Source organism: Phalacrocorax carbo, chromosome 1, assembly GCF_963921805.1.
Source record: "Phalacrocorax carbo chromosome 1, bPhaCar2.1, whole genome shotgun sequence".
NCBI classification, from domain to species: domain Eukaryota; kingdom Metazoa; phylum Chordata; class Aves; order Suliformes; family Phalacrocoracidae; genus Phalacrocorax; species Phalacrocorax carbo.
This window is the reverse complement of record NC_087513.1, coordinates 87,588,538-87,616,085: the sequence shown is the minus strand read 5'-3', so window position 1 is coordinate 87,616,085 and position 27,548 is coordinate 87,588,538. Positions and strand designations below refer to the sequence as shown.

Below are 27,548 nucleotides of genomic sequence, written 5' to 3'. Positions count from 1 at the left end.
AGGCAGGATTTTTTCCCTGTTTATCCCAACAGTTTACAGTACCTTTAAAAAGAAGGGAGATATCTATTTCCGAATGAGTCAATGGGTATGAATAACCACCTTCTAAGATATCTCACGATGACTTCTGCTTATGCTTAAAACAGGTAGTTATTGAGAAGCACTAGGACAAGGAAAACTGAAGTTTGGTAAAGAGAGAGTAGCAGATACAAGTCAGGGCAGGAAAGCAGCTAGAATGAAAACATGAGAATCATATCATCATTTTCATATTCAGTACTGTGGTGATATTCTTCCTAGAAAGGATTCCGTCCTTCTGTATTTAGGACTGCCATCCCTGACTATGTTTTACAAGGGAGCCTTCTCCCTCATCTTTTAGCTTTCCATTGGCAGGCTGAAACACTTTTCACAGCCAGTTCTATAAGTACCCTGTGGCTGAGCTCTCTTACATGTATTGTGTCTGTCAAAAAAATCAGCGTCAATTAACAGGAAATAAAAGGGACACTGATATCTCTAAGAAACAATCTCTGCCACCAGAGGCTGGGGTTGGAGTCACTGCTTCCCCCTCCCCTCCATACATACTTCAGGCAGATGGCATTCATTTCTCATACAAACACATCTGGCCATGTCAAAGGAGAACATGAACAACTACAGTTAGAGAAAAGAAACCGCAAATGCTTTTCAGTTTTATTCTTACTGGGAGGGTAGTGGCATCCTGACATGTCACATCATCCAATGATAACTGACAGGGACTTTATCAAGGCTCCTAGCTCACCTAGCATTTATGGTGCTAAGTCTTGCAGTAATGTTGGCTTGGCTGTAGTGCTTTGTTCAGCCTGCAGACATGGCATTCCCAATTCCAGATACTTTTGCTGGGTCAAGACCAAAGTAATCAGCACTAACAGAAAGGGAAAAGTAATCAGATGTGAAACACAAGAGACCACATGATGAGCAATGCGTCAGGCTGGCACTGTGCAATATTCATACAGACCACTCAGAAATGTGTATTACAAACACAGCTGGAAAATGGTAATAGTTAAAAACGTGATCGAGGGCTTTTGATGGGTTTTCCAGAAAAGAGAAAGTCTGTTCAGAAATAAACATAATAGCTTCAAAAAAGCCCCACCAAACAACCAAAAAAACCAGCAAACCCAAAATAAAATGCACCTAGTGATCTTTAAATCAATTTTTGCATTGGATAAATATATTTGAAATAGTTGTACAGTTCACAGTGGCATAAAGTTCTCTGATTGCTTGAGTGCTTGAAAATATCTCATCAGTAAAAAAATACCAGAGCTGGGGGAGGAAAACCCTCTCTCTGAATTCTGTACATGGGCAAATGCACAGGTTTTGGCAGGCATCAGGTCATTGGATCCACGGGAAACCAGCAGCATCACAGGACTGCAGATCACAAGTCAGGAGATGGAGGATAAGAAGAATAGTAAGGCCCATTTTCCTGCAATAAGAGCAAAACAAGCAGTTGAACAGAACTCTTCTCCAATACACCTTGGTGCAATGGATGATGACACAGGATCACTCATGGCTTTGTCTTCCATGAGTACAGCACATCCTCTTTGAATGTGGTGTGCATCGGCTAAATCATCCTATTCCACTATTTGGGTGGAGACCTGGGATGGAGAAAGGAGGAGGAAGAGGGACCAACACCAAAGGCAAGACACCCTGCTACAGTTCCATTTTTCCCCAATATTTTTTTCCCCCCTCCTCCTTCCTGCATGCTTGTTGATACACGGGGCAGGGAAGATGAAACACAAATAGCTTCCCCTCCCCGTCAGTGTAAGGTATATAGCAGGTATATAACATGAATTTTATCCTGTCCACAGGCTCTTAGTGTGTTACAGCTCTTGGCTGAAGAAAGGTAGTCTGCCTTCTATGCACACAGGAGACGGCTGTATTGGGAAAGAAGTCTGCTTTTTGGCCAAGCCCTCTACTTGGGCTGATGTAGAAAAAAGTTTGAGAAAAGTGTTACTCACAGAAGAAAAACTAGACTCTCCAGGAACCCTCCCTTTCTTCTCCCCATTCTTAACATGTGGAAGTCAGGCCCTTTAAAGGTCTTGCAGAGCAGAATGGGACATGGACAACAACTACACTTAGGAGCAAAGACTGATGCTTGCCACATGAAGTCACTCACCCTGGCATCGTACTCAAGGACGAAAGGGGGAAGATCAATCTGTTCTGGGGATATGGCTGTGAATAACTGCTGAAGGCTTTCCACATAGTGGATTTTGTCCTTTAGCCCTGAGACTGTAAAGGTTGTGAAAAACCATGCCGAGACCTGAAAATAAACCCCAACAAAAACAAATTAAGATGGTGCTGTTTCAAAACCTTCAAGTTCAACATAATACTCCGTAGTTAAAAAGGCTTGAGTTAAACTTGAAACACTAATATCATGGCAATAACGCAACAAGGTCAGGAAGTACACACCACTCTTAGCAAGCACTGTCTTGGAAGCTTTCAAGCTAATGTTTTCTGACTCCACACTCATGTGTCCCCAGTTGCCAGTTTAAGGTCCCTTTCTACTGTACCAGAGTGACAGCCATTCTAATACTTCTCTTCAAAAAACCATCTGTAGAGTGGCACGTTTTCACTTCCAGTTTAGCCAGCTCAGAATATGACCGATTTGACTCTGTATCTGACAGAAGCATTTTCAACCCTTTGCCTTCAAGTTTTCACAGAAAAGGCAATTTGAGGGACAGAAAGAGAAAGACTTTCACCTTTTCAGGTGTCCTAGTGAAGTCTTCTCTCTGCTTTGGGTTGACTGAGTGAGTTCGTCCTTCTGTTTTACCACATTTCTTAACAAAGCCTTATTAACTTATCCTACAAAAATAAGACTTATCAACTTACTCTACACGATTTTATTTTAAGTATGTATACCTCTGTCTCTTTTGGATGTAAACAGGATAAGGAATTTTTGTTTTGCAAAGGCCAGTAAGAGACCATTGATACTCCTACAAGGTATCAAATATTTCTGTTTAGACTGACGGCACAAGCTTTTACTTTTCAACCCATCTTCTCCAAAATTAGGCACTATACTATTTTTTGTAAATTTATTATCTAGTCTTTTCCAGGCAGCCTGAAGGGGAAAAAAACCCAACCAACTTGTAAGAACCTGAGGTTACAGTTCTACAGGCCACAAATGCTCATATTAGGGACCACTCAGATGGTCCCGGGAAACCAGCACTTGCTAACCCTGCTTGAGCAGGGGGGATGGACCAGATGACCTCTAGAGGTTCCTTCCAACCTCAACCACCCTGAGATTCTGTTTGATAGTTGTGTTTTGACTGCAGTAAGATAACAGAAAAAGAAGCAACACCACAAGAAAAGCCTTGAGGGAAGTGGGAGCTTCAAGTAAGCTAAAACTTTAGGTCAATAAAAATGATCTGTGTGAAAACATTTAAAGTTGATGCCTAAAAACTGTCCTAGAGTAACTATGCTGCCCCTTCAACACAGCATAGTTTCATGAGAAAGGAAGAATGAAAAAGAGAAAAGCAGGTAAAAACAGGACAGAACATTTAAGATCAGTTCATTATTTTAAGGGCAGAATTAGAGATTTGCATTAGCATAAAGCAGGGAGACACTATTACTGGCATCCATTATTTACTATACTTTTCTAACAAGACCTCTGAGTGACACTAGATGACAGTTTAATGAGTGAAAAATACCCTCACAATCCTATACCAAAGTAGCATGCATTCTAAGGTCTATTATGAATGATAATCTTTAAACATAATTGCTATGAATGTTTAATGTGTAGAAGTCTAAGAGGGAATATTACTGTAGCCACCACAAAACCTGCTATTTTTATTTCCCCCCCCCTTCTCAGTATAAAGCCTTTGCAGTTTGACACATCTTACCCAGTAACACAGAAAAAAGGGAAAGGGCCAGAAATGTTTCTAGAGAACTATTCTATTATCTCCATTCTCAGTAATCACAGGTTATAGAAACAGAATAGGAGAGCAGCCATCTCCTTATTGGTAAGAGGACAGAGAACTTCAGTTTAAACCAAATCCCTGTTAATGTACAGACAGTAGAAGTTATACCAGAGCAGTCAAAGAAGTTAAAAACATAGTAATCTGCTGAAGTTTTCCTTCATTTTTCTTGTATTGCAGTTCTGAATATGAACAAAAGGCTATCAAACTTACTCTGCCAAGCTAGAAAAATCACAGGGTTAAAGTATCATATGTCTTTCCCTCAAAAATCAGCACATGACAGATAAAATGTGTCACCAATATTCTAACTGGGTCATAACCCAATGAGAAACTTACTAAAATCTGGGAAATTTTATTCAGTTGGAAGGGTCTTGTGTAGAAAAAGCCGTAAGTGATTTGCAACTATCTTTATAGTGGCATCTGATCTCCAGAAACTGCTTTTATGACTTAGAGTCACAGAATCATTTAGGTTGGAAAAGACCTTTAAGATAACCAGGTCCAACAGTTAACACTGCCAAGTCCACCACTAAACCATGTCCTAAGTGCCACATCTACATGACTTTTAAATACGTCCAGGGATGGTGAATCAACCACCCCTCTGGGCAGCCTGTTCCAATTTTTAACCACTCTTTCAGTAAAGACATTTTTCTTAATATCCAATCTGAACCTCCCCTGATGCAACTTGAGGCCATTTCCTCTCATCCTGTCACATATTAATTTGGAGAAGAGACCAACACCCACCTCACTACAACCTCCTTTCAGGTAGTTGCAGAGAGTGATAAGGTCCTCCCCCTCAGCCTCCTCTCTCCAGGCTAAACAACCCCAGTTCCCTCAGCTGCTCCTCAGAAGACCTGTTCTCCAGACCCTTCACCAGCTTCGTTGCCCTTCTCTGGACACACTCCAGCACCTCAATGTCCTTCTTTTAGTGAGGGGCCCAAAACTGCACACAGTACTTGAGGTACAGCCTCACCAGTGCTGAGTACAAGGGGACAGTCACTTCCCTACTTTTGCTGGCCACACTGTTGCTGATGCAACCCAGGATGCTGTTGGCCTTCTTGGCCACCTGGGCACACAGCCGGCTCATGTTCAGCCAGCTGTCTACCAACACACCCAGGTCTTTCTCTGATAGGCAGCTCTCCAGCCACTCCTCCCCAAGCCTGTAGTGTTGCATGGGGTTGTTGTGACTCAAGTGCAGGACCCAGCACTTGGCCTTGTTAAACCTCATACAACTGAGCTTGTCCAGATCCCTCTGCAGAGCCTTCCTGCCCTCGAGCAGATCAACACTCCTGCCTAATTTGGTGTCATCTGCAAACTTACTGAGGGTACACTCAATCCCCTCATCCAGATCGTTGATGAAGATATTAAACAAGACTCGCCTGAATACTGAGCCCTGGGGAATACCACTTGTGACCGGCCACCAACTGCATTTAACTCTACTCACCACAACTCTCTGGGCTCAGCCATCCAGCCAGCTTTTTACCCAGTGAAGAGTATGCCCATCCAAGCCATGAGCAGCCAGCTTCTCCAGGAGAATGCTGTGGTAAACTGTGTCAAAGGTTTTACTAACATCCACAGCCTTCGCCTCATACACTAGCGGGTCACTTTGTCATGAAGATCAGGTCAGTCAAACAGGACCTGCCTTTCATAAAGCCATACTGACTGGACCTGATCCCCTGGTTGTCCAGTACATGCTGTATGATGGCACTCAAGATGACCTGCTCTATAACCTTCCCTGGCACAGATGTCAGACTATAGCTCCCCAGATCCTCCTTCTGGCCCTTCTTGTAGATGGGTGTCATATTTGCTGACCTCCAGTCCACTCAGACCATCCTGGTTAGCCAGGACTGCTGATAAAGGATTGAAAGTGGCTTGGTGAGCACTTCTGCCAGCTCCCTCAGTACTCTTGGGTGGATCCCGTCTGGCCCCATAGACTTGTGTGTGTCTAAGTGGTGTAGCAGGTCCATGATCATTTCCCCTTGGATTGTGGGGGCCTCATTCTGCTCCCCAGAAAGACAAACCAAAAATTGTTCATTGTAAATATACAGATTATGAATATCTATTTTGTGTATTCAGGTATGTTTCAGTTTTGAAACATTCTTGATTCACAGCCAACTTACTAAATTTATGAAAACACAATTTCTCTGGGTGAGGTTTCAGATCCAGCCACTGACACCTCACTCAGAACACACCAAGGTCTATAAAGCTTTGTTTGGAGAGCTCTCAGAAGCAGGGAGCTGAGAGGCTTCCCATGAAAATGCCTCAGAGAGCCCTTTATTTATATATTGGCAACTGTAGCAACAACAAGCAGAAGTACATTTACATGCAAGAGTATGAAGGAACTTGTGATAGCACTTCAAGTTATCTTAATCTAAATCCTGGCAATGACATGTTCATACTGCAAGAGTTGCTGCCAGCCTAAAAAACTGCTGCTGGCCATGATGCAAATCCATCATAAGAGATACATTTCAGCAGCACTACAAGAGAATCAAGGTCACAAATCACATGAACGCTCACATCGAAGCATGAATCGAAACAGATTGTGCAGTGACACACCCTGCTTTAGTTACTCTGTGTCTTAGGACAACTGCTGAACTCTCCTCCCTGCCTACTGAAAACCATGTATTCTAGATAGGCAATTATCCTCAGAATATACGTAATTTAAAAGTGTCACATTTAGAAACCAAAGAATCATCATTGGCGCTATGAAGGGCTTTCAGAACTACTCTTGTTTTCTAGAGGCACAGGAGTTTCCAAGAGGCATGATGAAAAGCCTCTTGATCCCTTTTAGCCCAGAAATAAGCAATGTAACTCTAACAGAAGGCAGACATCCACTGTACCAGAATTTGATACCACAGTAAAATGGACCATTTATATCAGAGATTTAAGAATAAGATACATGTATAAGGGTGATAGATTTGGGAAGCTGTATGAATGCACAAGCCTTTCTCCTGCATTTGAGACATGAGGTATTTTCCACTATTTCTAGGGAAGGAAGTCAATGCTCCAAGTAGGAAGATGAATGTGCCAAACTTTTTTTTTTTTAAAGAGATTTGAGGCTTCTGGGCTATCAATCTTCCACAGGGACAACCCTGAAATAGCCAAAAAAAGGAGGGGAGAGAGAAAAACAGGGAAAAAAATCCCTCTTAGCAGCCACTTCTCCACCAGGACTTTCTCTAGCACATTCCCCATCATGTTTCATAAGCTGATGGTCTCTGCAACAGCCAGCAGCAATCCCACTTGCCTTTCAGTTAGAGAAAAGGCTTGGCAGAAAGACATGGACACACGTTCTCTTTTGCCTCCAGCTGTGCTGCTAGAATAGGATACAAACCAATTCCATTTCCAACAAGTTAGAGTGCCTTACGTCGCTCAACCTCCCTGCTTCCCACCAACTATCTATATTCCCCACAGATCTGTGGAGTCCCACTGCAGTTCCCAAAGTGACAGAGAACATGGCAATGGACTGGTAAGCATGAGTTCTCATGCTCTAACAAAAAACGTTTCTTAACAAACTAGAAATGCATGTTAAGAGAAGAGGGAGGTAGAGTGCTGCTGCAAATCTAAAACACTAGTACTTCCTAGCTTCAACTTCTCCATTCACCTTTGTGACCTTAGTAATGTTCTATGCCAGCTCCTACATTTTCAGGAGCAGAGTTAGAAGCTCTAGTTCTAGCACTCAGACTTCAGATCTGTACCCTGTGGGAATAATTAATATCCTGACAGAAACTGGGAGGTATGCTGTTGGGAAGACCCAGTCTCATCTACATAAAAACAAGGAAGCTCTAAGTCTCATGCTGTCCCAGCTGTGCACACAAAAAGAAAGGACTCCAAAAATTTAGCAAAGAAATTTTTGCTGAACATGTGCAAACAGATGTTTAGATGTTTTTTTGCAGGCATATAATTTTCTCAAATTTGATGTCCACAAAAAGCAGAATAAACACAGAGGTTAATCTGATGTCAACATGGAGGATCACATTTCTAACTGTTTTAATAACAAAAACCTTAGAAAGGATTGCTGCTGACACTTAGTTCATCTGAAGTACTCATACTGCTGCAATATGAGTAGTGTGTATAGAGTACACAAGGGAGTGAGCTCCATCTTCTGTTGCCCAGCACAGATCATGGTCAAGCATAACATCCTACTGCTTGAAGAGTTCAGTTTTTCATCTCCTGAAGGCTTAACAGAATTTTTCTGCACTCCATGTCGTGGAGGCACTCTTCCCATCTTTCTTTGCTACTCTACACTCTATAATCCTGACTAATCTCATTGCTGCTCAACATACCACCCTCTGCCCTTACCAGGGTAGCTCTTAAGTGATGTGCAGCACGCATGCAATGCCTCATGCAACACTTCTTCTGGTGAGAGAGAAGGTGAAACATCCAGGAAATGAGCTACACAAAAAAGAATTTTAAGAGTTTTTAGTCATGGTTGGTCATCCTGCCAACCAGACAGCAGGAAAAAGGACAAAATGTTTCTTCGAAAGAGGTGAGATCCAAAGCTTCCATCTCTCTGTTAAGAGCAATGCAAAACAAGGCACAGACAGTGGTACTGCATTGGGGTTCAACTTATCACTCAGGTTGGAAGACTACAGCTAGATCAAAGATGGGGATGAATTTGAAGTTCTGACAGAGGATCCAGAAGATACTGCCTTATTTTGGAAGTCTTCTATATACCTCCATGTTCCTCATACTGTGGTCTTACGTGCTACCCCACCAACACCCAAAACACTTCTTTTGTGAGAAAATATATATGCACCTCACCTTTGAACGAAATGTTGGATGGACAAAATACAGTGCCTTCAAGTTCCTCTTGTACCTGGTTTAAAGAAATTAAAAACTTTAAAAGTGACTTCTGATTAAGCTCATCTACACAACATAACCAAAATGATTTATGTTTTGACTGTTAAGTGCCTGTGAGGTAATTTCACGAAGTTAGATCTAATATAAGGGCAGATAACAGAAAAGTAAATGTAAAGGGAAAAAGGCAGAATGATTATTTTTCAGGGAAAGACATCAAAGCCTGCAGTCTTTTATGTGGACAGTGAAAGTTATGGGCAAATTATGACTACCATCATTACCCGAGCCTCTTCCCTCACAAGTAGCAACATACTTTTAACAATGCCAGGCTCCAGAAGCTCCACCTCTGAACTCAGACAGACAACACACAGAGTATGCCTCTCTAACAGCTCCAGAATGGAGACTGCACAGCACAGAACTTCCTGGTTTGATAGATGGTTCTGTGAAGGAAAGAAACATATCTTCCTTCCTATTGCCTTTGCTATTTTAGGTCTTTGTCCCAGCAAAACTCTCACAAATAAATGGGAAACCTGATACAGGGAATGATAAACATTTGCATAGCGCACAGGAAGACCAGAAGGGTTCTTTTCCTATTGACACTCACTTGGCATCAACAACATCATAGAGTTTCTTCAAGAAATTAGAGTCTAGTTGATTGTAATCATTTGTGAGCGTATGGAAGTACACCAGGACATATTCCTTCACTGCAATATGATCCATGACATGGATGAAATACAGAAGAGCCTGAGACAGAAAGAAATTAAATTTATATTCCCAAAGAACACTTTCACAGCTGCATTACATTTTAATAGGCTTCCTTTAGTTCAGTCACAAATCAGGCGATGTTTCAGCTACAAAGGCAAGGTGAACATTCCAAATCTTCAACCCGACTGTAGTAATCTAGACGTCTCTTGTCTAGCTGGCCTCACAGATGGAAATAGATTCTTGCTGTTTCCATGAAAAATTAACTTGACTTATTACGTTTCACCCTTCATGTTTTGGCAGTTACAGAAGCAGGGCAAGGCTCTTTCTTCTTGAGAAGAAAAAGGAGTCCATGTTAGACCTGTTTTTCTAAAAATAGTCCAGTTCCTCCTTGAAAAAAAGCTACCCCAACATACACAAAGCTTTATAACGGAATACATTTTTATCTGCCTATAAAAATAGATTTTCTTTAAACTCTCAAGTCTTCTACAGATAATGTCTCTAGTATTAACACTGAATTACCCTTATAATCAGACTCTTACATCCTCAACATTCATATTCAACCCACACAACTCTAGTTTTAAACCCTTACCTTTTCCATGTCTATCAACGTTACAGGGATATTCCTTCCAACCACCACCATCACTGTGCGGCCACAGTTATCTACACCTACAAAAGAAAGAAAATGTGTCTCTCAATTTCTCTCAGTCAAGCCAGATTTTGGAGTTGGTCCCTTTCAAACCAGAAAGAACCGGTCACAGTTCAGAATTTTTGCGAAGTACCTGGTTTGCATCTTAACAACAGAGGAAATACACCTAGAGTTACGGTTCCTACTACACCAGTAGCTATTCTGATCCAAAAAAGGGTGCATCGCATCTGAGAAACTTAAGTCTTAAGGAATGCAATTTTACGTTGCCTGTGCACTCCACATTTACCTAAATCTCAAGTAATAACATGCTTCTTATTTAAAACAAGCAAACAAAAACCTTCACTTGCAGTTCTATCACCAAAGCACACTTATTCCTAGAAACCAAGCTCTGAAGTCTCTAATGCACAGATTTTCAGAGTACACCTTATGGACCTCCTGCAGCCTGCAAGGGCCTTGTCTAAGGCAAACAAAAGAATTTAAAATTGCTGCTACTGAGCAGAAGGTATCACACAGCCTTGGTAGTTGCACAAAGGTCATTGTAAGTATTTGGATGTTCAGGAGGCCAAAGGTTATCAGCCAAAGTGCTGAACAGACTTTCTCTGCAGAAACACAGCTATGCTTTTAAGAGCCTGACTACTTGCCTGCTTGTACCTGTCATGGTGCAAGACAGCAATAAGCCAGTGGAACTATGGCAAGTTTTTATGTCTGAGTATGATGCTACCTAAAGTGCAAAAGTGAACTGAAGAGTGCAGGTTCTCCATCTCTGCTTTCCAGGCTGCAAGGACCTCACAGCTATTTTCTTTCACTGAACTGTCCATTGCGCTGTTGAATCTCTCCCTAATCTCCCCATCTACCGAACTCAAGGTTGCAAGATGTGCTGGCCATGGTACTCAGCCAGTAGTACCAGGCAACACATACAGAGGAGAGCAACACATACCTAACCTGGGGGAAGTAAAGCAAGCCATTTTGTTCAGGACAGCGGTATTAAGACTTGCTTAGGTAACCACGTATTCTCTATATTAATCACCTGAAAGCAACATTCATTTCTTTGAAATGAAAGGGTGGAGACAGTTCTTTTGGTCAGAATTACCTCATACAGAGCACTTTATGCATTGGCTTAATCTGACAGTACCGATTTACATCTAAAGTCACAGATAATTCAGAGTATGTATAGTATCCTCAGATTGTTAAAGCAAAGCAGTTTGGAAGTTTGTCACACAGTCTTTCAAAGCCAAGAGAGAATTTCTGCGTTACTGCAGAGATGTTGCCTAGTCCTTGGCTGGGCTTCCAGCTCAACAACATGACTATATACTGTATACTCAAGTCCAAAGAAAATATTACATTTTTATTTTGTATTATTTACTTTAAGACAATATATATCAGTCATCAGTATCCTCAACTTACCTGTCTGGTACAAGGCTTTAAGAGAAGCAATATCAGAGAGGTCTTCAGCTCTTGCCTGACACAGCCAGCGATTATAACTAGAAAGTTAAAAACATCGAGTCATCCCTTTGGATTAGCATTAGAAGCCTGAAGAGGTATATGGGAAGGGAAGGGAAGGACAAAACAAGCTCTTTCTGACTGAGCCCTTTCTCTAACTTGTGGTATTCTGACCTATGGAGCAACTATCAAGATGTGACAGAAAGAAGCGTTGCGGGGCAGGAAGAAAAAAGATTTTAGTATTTTAGTTACATACCTAGTGATTTCCACTAGGGCAATGAATACACATCAACTAGGAACTATAGTGGCATTGCATTTGGGCTGAGAAGATCTGAGAGTATTTTTTCCATTTAAATACCTCAGTGTAAGTGTTTGAAAAATAGGAGAGGAAAAAAAAAAATCTTTAAAGCATTATGCAGCAACCAGTGTCACATATGGAATCTTTGTTTCTCCCCCCTTTGAACAGCGAACAACTTAGTGCCTCATCTAACAAAACAAGCCAAGCATCATGCCTCAAGTGGACACCAGCATGGAACTGGCTTCTAAGGAAGTGATCATGCACATTAGAGTTAGTGGGGTGGAGGCAGGGGAGATAGAGACACATTTTTGAAAGACACAAGAAAAACGTTTTGCTATTTGCCCAGAGCCTCAGAGCAAGTAGGCAGTATTGAAAGCCGGTGACTCCACTACAAAAGCAGTGACAAAACAGTGACATCTTGTGGCAAAGAGATAAGGCAGCTAGTCAGATGCACTGGGTATGCTAGTGAATTCATCACTAACTTCCCTTTTCCTCCTAATGCCCCTTCCCTTCTCCCTTCAGGCCAAAGATGCTACCACAGTGACTCAGGGTGACACCAGGTTTTAGCTGTATTTCCTTGCCAGAAGATTAGGCTTTACAGATAACAAAATCATCATAAGGGTTGGTCCTCTGAACAGCTAACGCAGAACATTCACACAGACAAGGAAATTCTCACTTCCTCTGATGCTGTTTTTGCAGTGCTGCCTCTGACAACTGTCCCTGAAGAATAAGGCGTCTCTGTTTATCAACATCTCCCTCCATGCGGGCAAAAGCATGGGAACCAATGAAAGACAAATCTGCCTCCAGACCCTCTTCATCTGAAGCATCTGCAGTGGAAACAAAGGTAGTATAAGACGTTCAAGCTGCGTACAAGACAGCAATGCTACTGATGAATTGCTATATAACTCAGTGAGCCAACCCAGTCATCAAGCTATAAGCTAACGCAAAAAACCACCATGTACCATGACATGGCTCTGGTATTTCATCAGTACCACTGACAGATTATAGCATATGATTCATAACTATGGACTTTCCTTACCTGGAAACTAACTGGGCAAGTCCTAATCATCAGCTTGTAACAAAGGGATAATAGTCAACTCTCTCAGAAAATAAGGTCTGGAGAGAGAGACATGGGCTTTACAGTTGTCCTACTTGTCATAGGGGGGGAAGAAATAAGCATGCAGAAGGACAGATGCTGCAGTTTTACCCAGTTTAGCAGCTGTTCTGTAGAACACTTTTTTGTATCACTGACACTGCTTGAACAGATACTGTAGAGCTGGTGGTAACCCAAATTTGAATATTTTTATAGTATTGCTCACAACATGACTGTGTTATGAACTACAAGAGCACATACTTGCTTGCTGATGACAATACCAGAATGCTCCGCTGAACTTAATGCCATCAAGGTATATTGATAAGGCTTCTAGCACTACCTCCCTGGGCAACCTGGATGGGAACTGAGTTTCCCAGTTTTACTGGGACATGCTGTAATAGCAATGGGACAAAAGTGCAGGATTCCACTATACCCATTCATTCCTACATATGCAACACCAGTAATTTCAGATTATTAGCTAGTGGTTGAATGCCTCACACTGATCAGCCTCAGCTGCAAATACCACTCTAACCAGCAGTTTGGACAGGGACAAAAAAAAGAAAAGAGAAAAAGATTGGAGTCTCATCAGCAGGAGTAGGTACATCAGGTATCAAACTGCGAACAGGAAAATTAAGTTGTCTGTATCCTCAATGCATATTCAGCCTTATCCCATCTGGCCATGCAAAAGTAGAAAACCTTTGAAACCCATTCCAAGTTACCGGCTTTTGATGATTTAAGGCTTCACCTGAAGAAGCGTAAAATTTTCACAGCACTGCTTAATAAATAAGGCAGAACATGCCAGCCATGCCCATTTATATATTAAATTGTTTTGCTACATGTATCTCACCTCCTCATCCCTGACATCTAAGCAACCTCTTTACAAACAGGCTTCTTTTCATTGAGCTTTGACAGCCATTTCCCAAACACTGATCTAGTTCCTCCATCTTTTAGGGAGTTTCTGCTAGTTTTCATTGAGCATCTACTAGTTGGATGCACATGCTATACCAACAGAATCTTACCATTTGAGACAACATTTGCTAATATATAAGCAATATTTTCCTAATATATAAGATAGCCATTAACAAAAAAGGTCTTTTTCAGTTAGGGGCTCCACAAGATTCTGAAAAAACCTGCAAAATTCCTTATGACCTTGGGAGAAAATTTGCAAAACTACCCCACGTCTCCCCCCAAGAAAGGAAGAACACAGAACAACAGCTCTACCACATCCTCTAACCACACCACTCTACACAATGAGGCAGAAAGCAGAAGTTACTGCTGTGGAACACATGAAGCAAATAAGGCAGCTTGATAACTCTCTTCTTCACAGCCTGCCTTGGGTGCGGCAGGAAGACATCTCTGCTTGCCGCGTGCCTTTTCTGTTCTGCCATTGACTTTCACACACAGATACTTATTCCAAGGTTCAGATAAGAACTCACCATCCGGAACACCTGGCTTTTCAGTAATCCTGATCTGCCGCTCTGGTACTACAGGCTCCCCTTCTGCATTGCCAATATCTGCAGGGAGGTAAGGCAACGATTGTATCTCTTCTTCCAAGGATCTTGGAAAATACAGAGGCAGCAACTTCTGGTAAGTGGCCTACAAATAAGAAAAATGCGTGAAGGTCTATCACGCATCCTTGCTCTTCAGTTAAGTAACACCTGCCCTTGTAGCAGGGATCTTCTCAGGGGTTTGGAGGCTAAGTACCGCTTTCGTCAATGGCTTATTTTGGGCTGCTACCTTGCAATAAAGGCAGATCACTTTTATCAAGGTTAATTTTCCCCTGCCCCCGCCACTGGCAAACAACCTTGAGAGGACTGTGCTTTAACCTGCATGAACTCAGGTAGATTGCAAATGCTTCAGCTTTGTAATGAAGTTACAATATGCATGGATGACAGACTTCAACAACGGCTGCTTATAAAGTGCACCACTACACAGATCACCTTTAGTGTTCTGACTGGGAAAAAAGAAAAAGCAACAACCAACAAAGAGAGATCCTCCCCATGTGGAGGAAAATAGTGAAAGTCTCTACTGAACATTGCAATACTTCATGTGTTCTCTCCAGCTGATTAGCAGTTTTAGAACCCCCAACAAGTTAGTTATTTTCCTCATCCAGATGCCATAGAACCTGAACACAGTGTGGGTGTTCTGCCCAGGAACAGCCATTAGCAAGTCCAATATACAACAGAAGTCAACATTCAAACTGCTAACATTTGTCTGAACACAAATCATTAAATGTCAAACTTGTTATTTCAACAAGCCCGCAAGCAATGTTTAAGATGTTTGCAGGTCACCTGTGGGCATGATAAACTGGCCTTTTTAAAGCATAAGGGAAGCAGCACTGTGTAAGGAAGAAATCTTGTATGAGGAATTTCCCTTCTGGCTGGCAGATACCATCCAGCACAACTGCATGCTATAACCTCTATATTGGTCCCTCTTCGTGGTTCAGGAACATGGAAGCCAGAAGTGGAAAGATTCTGAACATGTTCATAGTGTCTCCTAAGAACATAAATAGTACTGGAAAAGATGCTATACTAGTAGGAAACAGAAGGATGCTGGGAGACTAGAAGTCTATGTGATTTGAAAGGGAAATCCAAATCCAGTTCTACAATGCAGGAATTAAAACTGCTGCAGAGAATATCAAACATGCCCATGAACTTTGGTGGAATGAACATCAAAGAGATACCTCTTCAAGCTCAGAGACTGCAAATACCACCTTCTCCAAAGTCTCTCCATGAATCTCCAGGAACCTTCTAACTGTGCCTGCAAGGAAGACGATTAAAGGTAGTTAGCAAAAGAGAAGGAGAAAGTTATGCACAGAAGTGAGGAGGTCAGACTGCAGAACAGAGACATCTCTCCCCTCATACAAAATAGCTCCACAGGCTGTATGCAAGTGTGGACTAAGTGAGAGTTTAACACACTAAATGGGTTGTTGGCCATGCTGGAAGTTTCATCTCCACTCTTCCCTGCTTCTCACTTTAGAGATGGATACAAAAAGAGAAAAAGTCTCTGATTTTAGCTTAGTAGGTATTCCTCAGTCTGTGGCATGTGATTCTATGGCCCTGCAAAATCAAGCCAAATCCTTGCTTTACAAAGTCCAGTACAAACTGCCAAAACCAAGTATTCCTAGAACAAGTCATTGTGCCCTCAGTTACATGGAAAGCAGGATGATAAGCAAGACATAGCAGAAGCTGGTACAAGACAATCAGCCACACAAAACCTCTGGGGACAGCTATGCTGAAGAGGCATATAAAAATTATATTTGTAAATCATGAGAGAATTTATTTCCTCTATTACTTTTTTTTTACTCCCCCAAAGCTTTAGCATAATCCAGGGACACAGTCCAGTTCCTAAATATTTGCAGCTGAAGGGGAAAAGAAAAAAAAAGTTTTGTAACCAAGCTCTCAGTCAGACATGTCCTTGTACAAATGAGTCCCCTGAGCCACAATAATCTTGACACATTAGGATTTTCAAGTGCTTTCCTCTCAGACTGTCAAGAGAGAGAGTGTCCAGACAAATATGTTGAACTAGCAGTATCTTATCAAGCAGCATATAGCCCCACAGAGACAACAGAAAAGAGTAATAACGGAAAGAAGTCTACTCTACAGAGAATATATTAGTGAGGGTTCTTCAAGAAACAGCAGTTCAGAGAAAAAAAACAAACCCTGCTATTTTCAAATACTTCCTGTACAGAAAAATCACGTGTAATTGGGTTGACCTGCAACACTACTTTACAGGACAAATGCAGTTGTTCAGTTCCACAGCAAAAAGTTTTCTGAACCTCTGTGAGCAGATGTTCTCAGATGTCTCACTCAACAGGCAGATAGCAGAGGAAACAACAGACAAATCTATTTCTCCAGTGTCAGCACCTCTGCTAAGCAGAGGGTAAGAAAGACTTCTCCAGTCAGCTTGCACAGCAAGAGGAAAACCCACTCCTTCCATCTGCAACAACTTTTCCTATTGTGCAGGAATACCATGCAGGAAGGTCCAGGGACTAGGTGGTGGAAAGCAGACAGGAGCAAGCCAACAGAAATGAAAAAGTCAAAAGAGAAAAGGGAAAAGAACAAACCAGGCAAGTATATCATATTCTTCTCTGAGCACTTTTCTAGTCTAAGCATTTTCTAGGAACTTTTCCTGTTTTGCTTTCTGTAACCTTTTTTTCTTTAATATAGTTTCCTCTTGAACCCAAACAGGTTTGCAAATTTTTAGTATCTACAATGCTTTTTGGTAATAAGTTCCATAAACCAAACAGTGTAAGCATGAAGAACTATTTCCCCATGTTTTTTCTGAACCTGATTCATATTAATATTTTTTGAAGGTTCTTATTTTAGGAGATAGTGAACAGCTGATTCCTATTCACCATTACCATACCACTCATGAGTTTGTAGACATCTATCACACCCCCTTCAAGTTCTGTGTATCCTAGTCTGAAAAAGATTTTAGCTCAGTTGTTTCTTGCCTACCCCTATTCTAGCTGACCTCCTCAGCTTCTGGTTCTACTATATTCTTTTTGAATGTACAGCTTTAAAGGGTGGACAAAACACAGATTTTTAGCGTAACATTCTCAATTTTGTTTTGTCTTCCTTAGCTTGCCGTTTTGAACTCCAGTGAGCTGTTTTCATGGAACTATTATAATCTCAATATTTTGCTCCCCAGGATTAGCCAATCATTTTGCATGCGAAGGCAGAAGCATATAAGGGTGGGTCAGCAGGGGAAGAACATCACTTTACATTTGGATATACTGATGACACTAGAATGGCAAATGTTGCTTGAGGTCCCTCTACAGCTGTCCACAGTAAGGGCTCATCTTTGCTATTCTGAACAATTTTCTATTACCAGTTCATCTTTCCAGTTTATTAATGACTATATTGAAGACTACAAAAGTTCCAACACAGATTCCCATAGATCTTAACTGATGGCCTCTCAAAGAAAGGATCAGTTGTTTTTATCCTTCATTTCCTGACCAACCATGGCAGGCCTTGCCTTTTTACAGTCTCTAACAAACTACAGTCCCCTATGAAAAGAAAAAGGTTTCCTCACATCAACAGTCTGTCAGAGAGATAAGCAATCTGCTGAATACTGCCATCCAGTTTATGTAACTTTCCCCACAAACTTACGCAGTGCTATGTGGGTTGCATCCTCCAAGGGGTAACATCTTTTCAGAGAGTTAATGACACAAAATCCTACAGAGCACATTGCCTGCTCCCTGAAATCCAGAAAAAGAAAAACAAATGAATAAGTCACATGAGAACAGATGTCTGTCAGTACAGTAGGAAAACCTCAGTATTTTTTTCCTGCATCTGTGCTCCAGCAATCCTCTTTCAGGTTTGTGCAGAAGGATTCTTTCCTGGCAAGATGCATACATGCCCTCGTTAAGCAGATAAGGAGGGAACCATTAATGATTCCACACTGTTTCCTCTTGTGTTTGTTCTCAGATTTCTCCTACCTCAGCTACGTTGTTCCTGCAATTTCTCATATCCTGAATGAAGAAGTTCTTCCCTCAAGCTTCCCACAATCCTTTCCAACATACTTTCCTTCCTGTATAGGATTGACAGTGAGGAGAAGGAGGGGGAAAGAAAGGGCTCTTTATTGCAAACATTTTCCTGTTCCTCCACCTGACCCATCACTTGTTTTGTTAGAGGTCTGGACACAGAGGGGGCTTACTCAATCTTAGGTATGATCAGACAATCATTGGCCTGGAGTAAATACACACTTTAAGATCAGTAAGATGTTTCCAGCAGAGAGCCACATTTTTAGAAGAGTAAGGCAGAGGTGTTGCCAACAATCAGAGGAGTTTGAACAGGCTCAGAGTTGGTAGACAATTTCACAAGTGTCAAAAGTTATTCTAGAGAATAGATTGACTGAAAGGCACTCAGAATTCAGTAAGCAGACTTATTAAAAATATTTAATTGTTTTCAACATGTTTCAATCCAGAACTAACTTTGCTTGTTACTTCTGAGGTAGAACAAAACTGACACATACTGGAAGCCTTAGCTGTAATCTTGATTATGAAACAGTTACTATTGCACTGTAACACACAGTCCAGACTTGGAAGAACTGAGCTTCCCAACCCTAAGAAATTAAGTATATTTTCTGACACTGCTCCTATTATTCTCCTGTCATGGCTATTGTAATAGAATACAGGAAAGAACACAGAAAGATAGAAAGAAAAAAAACCTTAGCTAAGAGGAAGTAGAAAAGACCACAGATGAAAGTGGAAAAACTACAAACCCATCTACAGCAACTGTGGATTTGGAAATAGCCTTGCACCCTAACTCAGAATTTTAGATGGCTGTTGTACGAAGGCAAATATATGAACTGATACAGCAGTCAGATCTGCCTGTGGGTATGTCCATGTGGCTGCAGAGACACATGAAGTTGCTGCTTGAGCAAGCTCATTTAAAGCTTTTCACAGTGCGGAACCCAATATAATTGTCAATGCTGCTTCTCCTCACAGTAACTGAATGCTGCACAGCTCTAGCCGTGCTGTTTCAGGACTTAGAACCAGCTCAGATCTCTCTGCACATTTTATCTACACTACCACACAGATAACAAAAGGCATGAAGTATACCACGAAGCCACTAACGTTCTCATATCCTTAACCAAATCCAGTATACATGAGAAGATATTCACAGCCATTTGGCCTCTGTGCAGACCCAAGCATCTAGAAGATATGTGCCATGGATAGCAAACCCTCATGTAAGTTGTTGTGCACTTACTTTGCAAGCTGCAGGACGTTGCGGTAACAGCTGTATAGAGAACTCTCGGCTGCTGTGCGATACCGGCTTTTGTATTTGGGTCCCACTGTGTGAATGATGAAACGTGCAGCCAAATTAAATCCTTTGGTGAGTTTAGCCTCTCCTGTCCTGCACCCTGAAAAAAAACCAAAAAACCACACCACAAGGATAAATGCCAATGTCATGATAAGCTAGAAGTATTCAAGCCCTTGACTTCCTCCAGACTCAGCCAGACAGCTCCACTTCTATGAAGTCAGTGTTTTAGACATCAAATATTAAGGATAGCATTCTATGAGAAGGTGAGAGCTGTGCTCATTTCTCTTAATTTTAAAACTATGCATGTAAGGACAAACCAGAAATTGCTAGAAATGCTGTCTTAATTGCAGTGCTTACTATGCTACACACAGAGCCAAAGGAAGAACTGATTTAACAATGTGTAGAGAACTGATGCACAAATATGCTATAAAACCAGCAATAAAAAGTCCTTCTGAATTTAACAAATTGGTTTGGGGAGACTGCTTTTTGGATAAAAGGACTATGAGGCTCCTTAAACAAACCCACCAGTTGTTGGCAAAGCTATTAAAAATAAACAGATCAAGCGCTTGTTTCATCTATGCTCCCAGAACAAGGTAGCTTTCTTTGTTTTGCAAGTTTCTTCATATCCACGAGGCAGAAGTATGATTCTCATGGAGATCATGCTTTCTTGACAGACTAGGTGTCTAGTCTCAAAGCAAGGAAGTTCAAACAGTACATTTAATTCTTCCGTTCACAGCACCCTCCAGTTATATACTCCAGGATCACTTACTACATGCTAGCATACTTTACATCTTTACCTCTTTTTGGTTTTGACTGCTCTTTGGCTATCCCATGCAAGTCACTCGTACATAACTCCTGTAATTTTTCACAAGGGAAGTCAGTTTGTCAGAATCCTTGATGACATCCATAGACCTCTCTCTTCCACTATCAGAAATGTATTGACAAACTGAAAGGAAAATCCAGGAACAGCTACACTGTTTGAAGTCTGTTTTTTCTTCAGCACCTGGAAGAAAAAGTCTAACTCTCCCCTTCCTCACCCAAATCTAGTCCACTCCAGTTCTAGGCAGCTGACGAAGTACTTCTAGTCTTTCTCTTTCCCTACCCTCAAAGACAAGCATTTTCTACCTTCTTCCTTCTGCTTGTACAGCTGCACTTCAGCTTTCTGATCTGGCTGAAAACTAATATTTTCACTGGATTAGCTTTCAACCTGATCTTATAGGTTGTTGGTGAAAGGTTGTTCATGAAAAAGGAATGAGACGCGAACAAGCGCCTGCTACCACTCTTCTGGCAGCAGCACTGCAGTAGCTTGGCATAAGTCAATCACAAAGCTGCCCACTGAATAGGAGCATTCACCTCTCCCACTCCGCTCTGTTCCTCGCAGTGCTCAGGCAGGCTCTCAGCATGCATTAAAGTATATTTTACGGCAAGCGACATTCCACGTTGACAGTCTCTCTTACTCAAAACTTGAAGCATGTCTTCTTAATGACAACAACACATTGCCTTTAAGCCAACATCTTGTAAACTTTCTGATCCGATAAATCACATCATTAAGTTCTATAGACCTCCACCTTGTTTCTTCTGGATTAATCAGAAGGAATAATAACAGCATACTAGAACTAAGCATATTCTTCCAAATTACTACGCGTCCTCTAAGACACTTCAGTTCAAGAGAGCAACTAAATAAGCACAATACGGAATAAGTAGAAACTAAAAGTGAAACACTTAATAGATCAGATTATCAAGTTACTATTCTTCCTCCGTGGTCCATCTAAGTCACACAACTTGAAAAGGGCAAGCAAAGACCTGTAGGAAAAACCGCCTTGCAAAAAAGAACGAAGCAAGTTTGACTGAGGTATAGTTGTGAATTCAGTAGGGAAACTAATAAATTCAGACAACCAGATGTAGCATCAGTAATCTCTAACTACACTTATATCACACTTAGTACTTCCCAATGCCTTCTGCCTGAAGATCACTACAAAATTTATAGAACTAAAGCAAGCAGGCAGTATTATTCCTATTTTAACATACAGGGTGAGGTGAGCTAGTAGAGTGAGCTGCACAGGTCAAGATATTGACTGTGTTCCCAGTTTTCCCACAGACCTTATTTTTTTTAATCCAATGAGATTTCAAACATTAGAACAGCTTCTCTCCAAGCATAAAATGGAAAGTCTGAAAACTCCATATAAAGTGTGCAGCAGAGAAAAAGTCTCACTGGAGTTGGAAGACTACTATGTATTGCTGTTACAGAAGGTCTTTATTAGACTGCAACAAGTATGTGTTGATAGGCAAGCATATATCAATAGCACTTCATTTGCAAGCATGGACCCTTGGCTGTAGTATTTGCGTTAATCAAAATGACACACTGTTCCCAGGAACGCACAAGTTAGCTGAGCCTTAAAGAAAGCACAGGCCTTTGAAAGGTCAGCACATCACATGCTTTAAGATCATGATTTTTCTTGGAGTCCATGAAATATGAATACATACACCAAGCAGTAGGAATAAAGCAGGAGAAAACTAACTGAAAATCACCACTGCACCTATTTTACAGCTTTAGAGTAAAGACCATGCATTTTTACTTCTTTTTATAGGAGGACATTTTTTGGGAAAAGTTCAAAGTTCAATGTGAAAGAGCACAAAAAGGAGGCAGAGGTGACAAAAGAATCAAACTTATTTCTTAACTAAGCTCCCTTCCACTTCTGCTGCTGTGACAAACACATTAAGGGTGCACAAAAGCCAAACTGTAACCCAGCCTCTCTTTCCTCCCCCACGCAACACGCCAGTAGAGTGTCACAGAATAACTGATTTCTGAAAAGCTCTTGTCACAAGATTAAAGGAAACTGTCATGCATAGGGACTCATGAACCTGCAGAATGCATTACAGAGAGAAGACATCAGTGTCATCACAGGGTGGAAGATGCAAAACAACATATAACTGAGCGTGGTAAAGGGGCATTTAGGAAGCTAAGCCCAGCTTTTACAATTAACTCCCTGTGCAGCTGACAGATTTCAAATTTTAAGGACTTGAAATGTTGTCCCTCTCCTCCCACCTCGCAGTACACACAAGAAACCCAAGTGTATTTTAGAAGAGTTCTGGCGTACACAGCAGGGTCCTAACTATTCTGTAACATTAACATTTTAACAGTTGTTTCCACTCAATGGACACACTGATTTTTCCCTCTCCTGGTTACTCTTCCTCCTGTTTCACTTCCAGGTTAATCACAAAAAGCAAGCTGAATCAGCAAAATATGATTTTATAAAAACAGGATGTCTATTCAACTGCAGTTTAAGCTATGGAAAGTTGTTTTAGAAGTATTACGGCTCTTCTATCCGTTTTGTTACTACATGATAAGGAGATAGAGCTGTTACCCAAGAGAGTAAGCAGTACTAGTCAGGGATCAGTTGGGTCTCAAAATTCAGCTCAGTACCATAGTTGCTAGAAATATGAATTCTTAGCTGCAAACTCTATCAGACTTTTGTATAACCTTAGATAACTATAAACTCTTTGTTCCTCGCACACAAAATAAGGAGAGTCTTCATCTAACAGGGACTGGAAATAAAGCTGAGTATTTGTAAATTTAATTATCATCCATAAACCCTGTTAATAAAGAATCTAGGTAAAACAAATCTCATCCATTTCCAAATAGCCTTCCATTAGGGATGGTCTTGTAACCTGCTAATAAAACCTTTTGTGGTGCAAAGGAGGCAAATGAACTGAACAACTTAAGTAGTCACTAAGAGTTTATTTAGACATGTAGTGTTTCATCATCTATTATCACCATAATAGATGGCAATCCAGCCATCAGGATGACAGTCCTGAAAGACTGCGTATGTATATTAATAGCCTGACAGAGGATAATCAAAGTGTATATTAGAAACCACTTAATTTCTGTAATGGTGAACTTCAGTTTCTGTCTTCCACAGTGTACACACACTGAACAGGATAAGAGCAAAACCTAAAGATGTACAAGACTGGTCCCTTGAGTAAAAGCTCTGATAAGCTAACCCCTTCAAGTGGCTTCAGATAACAACAGGAAATATTGTACCACAAAGTAAGGGCTCAGCAACTTGAATATCTGCCACAGATTTTTTTTAATGATCTGTAACCTGAATAGCAAAAAGAGAAGACACTAGACTGGCAAGCATTTCCTCCATTTATTTCACATTAACACCAGATGTTGGGGGAGGGAGAGAAAAACTATACCTTGATTTTAGTTTATGCCCAAATCCTGATGCTCTGTACTATGCAAGGACAGTAGATGTCAATAAGGTAAAACTGTCTCCAGCCACTTACCTCTGAGCTTCTGGAGTTCATCCCTCAGGTCAGGCCCAGCATGCATGAAAATACTTTCAGATACTGGATTCTTATCAGTGAGAGACTCATTACTGGTATTTACTATGGCTGTGCAGTTCAATAATGCTACATCTCCTTTCCTGAGGAAACAGGAAACAGTTTATTGCAGGCTAAATGTAAGATTAAGCAGGATATTCTCAAATAAGTACTGACAAGCAAGGAAATGCCCAGTTAAAGGACAAGCATAACAGTACTCCAGGGCCTACATAGCAAAGTGTACCCTGACATGCTCACCATGCAGAATCATCCTTTGCCTCTAACTGATGAAGGAAGACCACATGCAACCCACCATTTCCTTAAAACCTCCCAGCCTCAACAGTAACTTAGAAAAGACAGCGTTGTAGTTGTACATAGGGCAGTTTAGCTAGCAGAACATGCGAAGCAGTGTGCTAAACTGATGGAGTGTAATGTGTTAAAAAAAACCCGTGTATTCTTTCTTGGAGATAAGAAAAGGACAGTCCCTGTGGTACGTTACTTTCAAAACTTCAACCTTTTTGCAATGTACTTTTTTCAGTTTGCATCCACACTGCTCTTCCTCAGACCACTGAGGATCTAGAGCGACACTGCAGCTAGACAAGTTTTCATTGCTTTTGTTCTGAAACTGTGAACCCACAATTTGATCACATTCATTCTGCTGTTCAAGGATCAGACATGCAGAAGATAAACAAAGCAGAGATGCACAAGAGACAATGCAGTACCAGAACTCTGACCTGCTTTTTGTCACAGTAGCAGCCATTATAGATTTTGGGATCAAAAAGCATAGGAAGGGAAATAAAGATTCCCACGCACAGAGAGATATTCAAGTAACAGTTTAAATTGCACGCATTTACTGTACCCAAGCCCAAGTCATAAGAGATGTTTAAGCTTTTACTTTTTCTTTACTTAATCAGGTTCAGGAAATCCATGAACAGTCCCATTTCCTGCATGTATGAACCAGAAAGAGGTTCAGGCTGATCCCTGAATCTGCGTCCCTGAGAAATCCTCCTCTCTTCTTATTAACAAAGAGTTCTAGAGAGCAGGTTCAAGTATCTGAGCTACAGGAAAGAAAAAACTGGTGGAGTAAGTTCACCTCAGCACACTGTACTTTATCAATAGATTTTGGTAGAAAACCATGGAGAGAGAACACAGAATGGAGAGAGAAAAGGGGGGGGGGGAGGAACCAACCAAAAAAACCCCAGCAAACCAAACCCAAAGCAAGCCACAAGAACCACATGAAAGAAATACTGACCTAAACTGGAAAAGGAAAAGCAGAATAAAGCCAGCAAAGAAAGAAAAAAGCTGGTAGTCAGCAAGTATATTTTTTAAAAATTTAAAAAATTGTATCAAAGTGCCCAATTAGGTTTAGATATTAACCACAGAGTATGACAGTATGAAGTCCAGCATCAAGGAATACCAATGAACATGCAATTTATAACCTACAATGGAGCAAATCTCAGACTTGTAGATTTACAGTGAACAAAACTATTATTTTCTTTCCAGACCTGTAACGTTTGATCAAGAAAAAAGGGCTTGAAGGCTTTATTCTATAGCAGCAATTGTTATATGAGGCAATGGCATCCTGCAGTAAATGGAAAAGTGCTGACAAACACACCAGAGCCACATGGAACTCACCATAAGACTATTTTCGCATTGATGTCTTTCCTGTATGGAAAAGGTGATCTAACACCAGCTTGAGCTTTTTCAACAGGATTTTGGTGAGAGTCCAGCTGCTTAGCCTCATAGGCATCAGCCCAGCCTGGCAGACTGTCAACATCCACAAATTGGGAAGGAGCACCCAAGGGATCCATGAGATGGAAACAACAACTCCTTTCCTCTGCTAACTTGTCACACTCCAATTCTCACTGGAGTCTTCCAGGTGCTTTAGAGGAAGAAAAATCAAACCAGGTCACCAGCTGTTCACTAAAAGCAATTCCTGTCGAGCCAGACATTTCACAGACTGCAATGCAATTACAGCTAGCAGAAAACAGAACAGATTTCCAACTCAACCACACTCTCTTTCTGTTTTGCTATCTGTACACAAAAAGGCAATGCAAATACTTGCAAGACAATCCTTTTCCAACAGTGCAAGATGAAAACCTCTATTAAATCAGTCCAACTGACTTGTCTTGCATTTTGAAAATGCTGAACACAAATTCCCAAGTATAGAAAGGACCTTGGTCTTTTAAAAAAAATTTATTTCTTTATCTAAACAAAAAGCACATTTGTAGCAGGGTACATATAGTCTATCCCTTCAGAGATTTTGATCTAGCCCTGGGTAATACTTTCAAAACAAAAAAACAACCCCCAAAAGAAAATACACCATCCTCCAAACAACCGTGAATCCTAAATGCAAAAAAATCCTTACAAACAAACCAATGAAAGTATCCTCCCTCCTCCCAAATCGTACAACCCTTGCAGTTCAGTGAATTCCAAAGCACGGCAAATAAGACTTACAGTTGCTTAGTTCTTACAGTCGTGCACTGAGGTACAAAACCCCTTCACCCAAATACGTTTTGCAAGAAAGAGAGCAAAGTCGTAAATTTGAACGCTGGCCCAATGAACACACAGACTGAACTCCACCACCTGACCTTTTTCATTTTTTTAAAAGGCTGACATGACATAGCTTACTAGATTAAGACTCAGGCTTGCCAAAACGTACTGTTCAACTGCCAGCACTTAACACCCCGACTACTATGTTTTTATTGTAACTGCTAAGCCATGCTAGTGAATTAAGTTAGAACAAATGCACACACATAAGTAACTTCAGTTTGTTACATATTTAACCTTTTTCAGAAGTTCACAATTAATAATAATTTTGAAAAGATAGCATCCACAACCGGTAACTCCGAAATGTTAATTCTAACATATATTGAATGTATGAGTAATACAAATATAATATTCATTAACTAGGAAAAAAACCCCACTCAACCCAAACAGCTGAACTCAAACTGAGGGGGTCATAAAGGCCGACACTAGGACAAAGACAGCCAAAAGAGCACCTAAGTAAGAATTTTGCCATAAAGAGCTGGGAAAAAGGGAACGAAGAAGGTAAGAGCAGCTAGAATGGCTCCAGCCACGAATTCATCTGCAACAGTGCCTTCTCTCCGATGAACAGCCAAAAATAAGCGCCGGAGTACGCGGGTAAGAGGCAGACAGAAGAATGGGGTGCACACAAGCTCTGCGCGCTGCCTCTCCCGCAACCCACCGCCCGCACCCACCCGGGCTGCGGGTGACCCGCGCCGCAGGGGCGAGGCCGGCGGGCGGGCAGCGGCTCCCCCCGGCCCCTGTCAGCGCCAAACCGCCAGCAGCAGAAACAGCAGCCTCTCCCCTAGAGCGGCCGCGCAGCAACTCACGGGCAGGCCCCGCCGCCGCTGCCACCACCAGCCCCGCCCGGCCAAAGGATCTCGGTCGGCGCCGGTTTGGCGACATCACCCAGAAAAGCGGAGCCGCCGCCGCCGAGCGCTTCCGCTTCCTGGAGTAGCCCCGCCCCGGGCTGCCCGGCCGCCGGCTTCACTGCCTCACTTCCGGCGAG

At 41.5% G+C, this 27,548-nt stretch overlaps 1 protein-coding gene across 4 annotated transcripts; it reads right to left on the bottom strand.

Annotated features, from left to right (window-relative positions):
• Positions 1–647: 647 nt before the first annotated feature.
• GDAP2 (ganglioside induced differentiation associated protein 2) lies at positions 648–27,513 on the bottom strand. Of its 4 annotated transcripts, none has more exons than XM_064465252.1 (15): positions 27,370–27,513; positions 25,649–25,895; positions 23,978–24,117; positions 19,634–19,787; positions 18,032–18,120; positions 15,601–15,677; positions 14,354–14,513; positions 12,501–12,651; positions 11,491–11,567; positions 10,030–10,106; positions 9,340–9,479; positions 8,700–8,754; positions 8,238–8,330; positions 2,144–2,287; positions 648–1,450 (listed from the first exon to the last, which is right to left on the bottom strand). In XM_064465252.1, the coding sequence occupies exons 2-15, from the start codon at positions 25,822–25,824 to the stop codon at positions 1,403–1,405; spliced, it is 1,581 nt and encodes a 526-aa protein (XP_064321322.1). In that variant the 5' UTR covers positions 25,825–25,895; positions 27,370–27,513; the 3' UTR covers positions 648–1,402. The 4 variants fall into 4 exon arrangements, with proteins under 4 accessions (XP_064321322.1, XP_064321333.1, XP_064321325.1 ...); XM_064465263.1 differs by having other exon boundaries at positions 25,649–25,885; positions 27,366–27,504; XM_064465255.1 differs by lacking the exon at positions 27,370–27,513 and adding an exon at positions 26,471–26,547.
• Between the last annotated feature and the right edge of the window lie 35 nt (positions 27,514–27,548).

Bases quoted from the DNA above. Each gene is read 5' to 3' on its own strand.
- GDAP2 (XM_064465252.1), bottom strand. From the start codon at position 25,824: ATGGATCCCTTGGGTGCTCCTTCCCAATTTGTGGATGTTGACAGTCTG. The intron at 10,107-11,490 runs GTAAGTTGAGGA...TTTCTTTTGTAG, and splicing joins TAAAGCCTTGTACCAGACAG to GTGTAGATAACTGTGGCCGC. The intron at 2,288-8,237 runs GTAAGGGCAGAG...GTTTATTTTCAG, and splicing joins ATCACTTAAGAGCTACCCTG to GTCTCGGCATGGTTTTTCAC.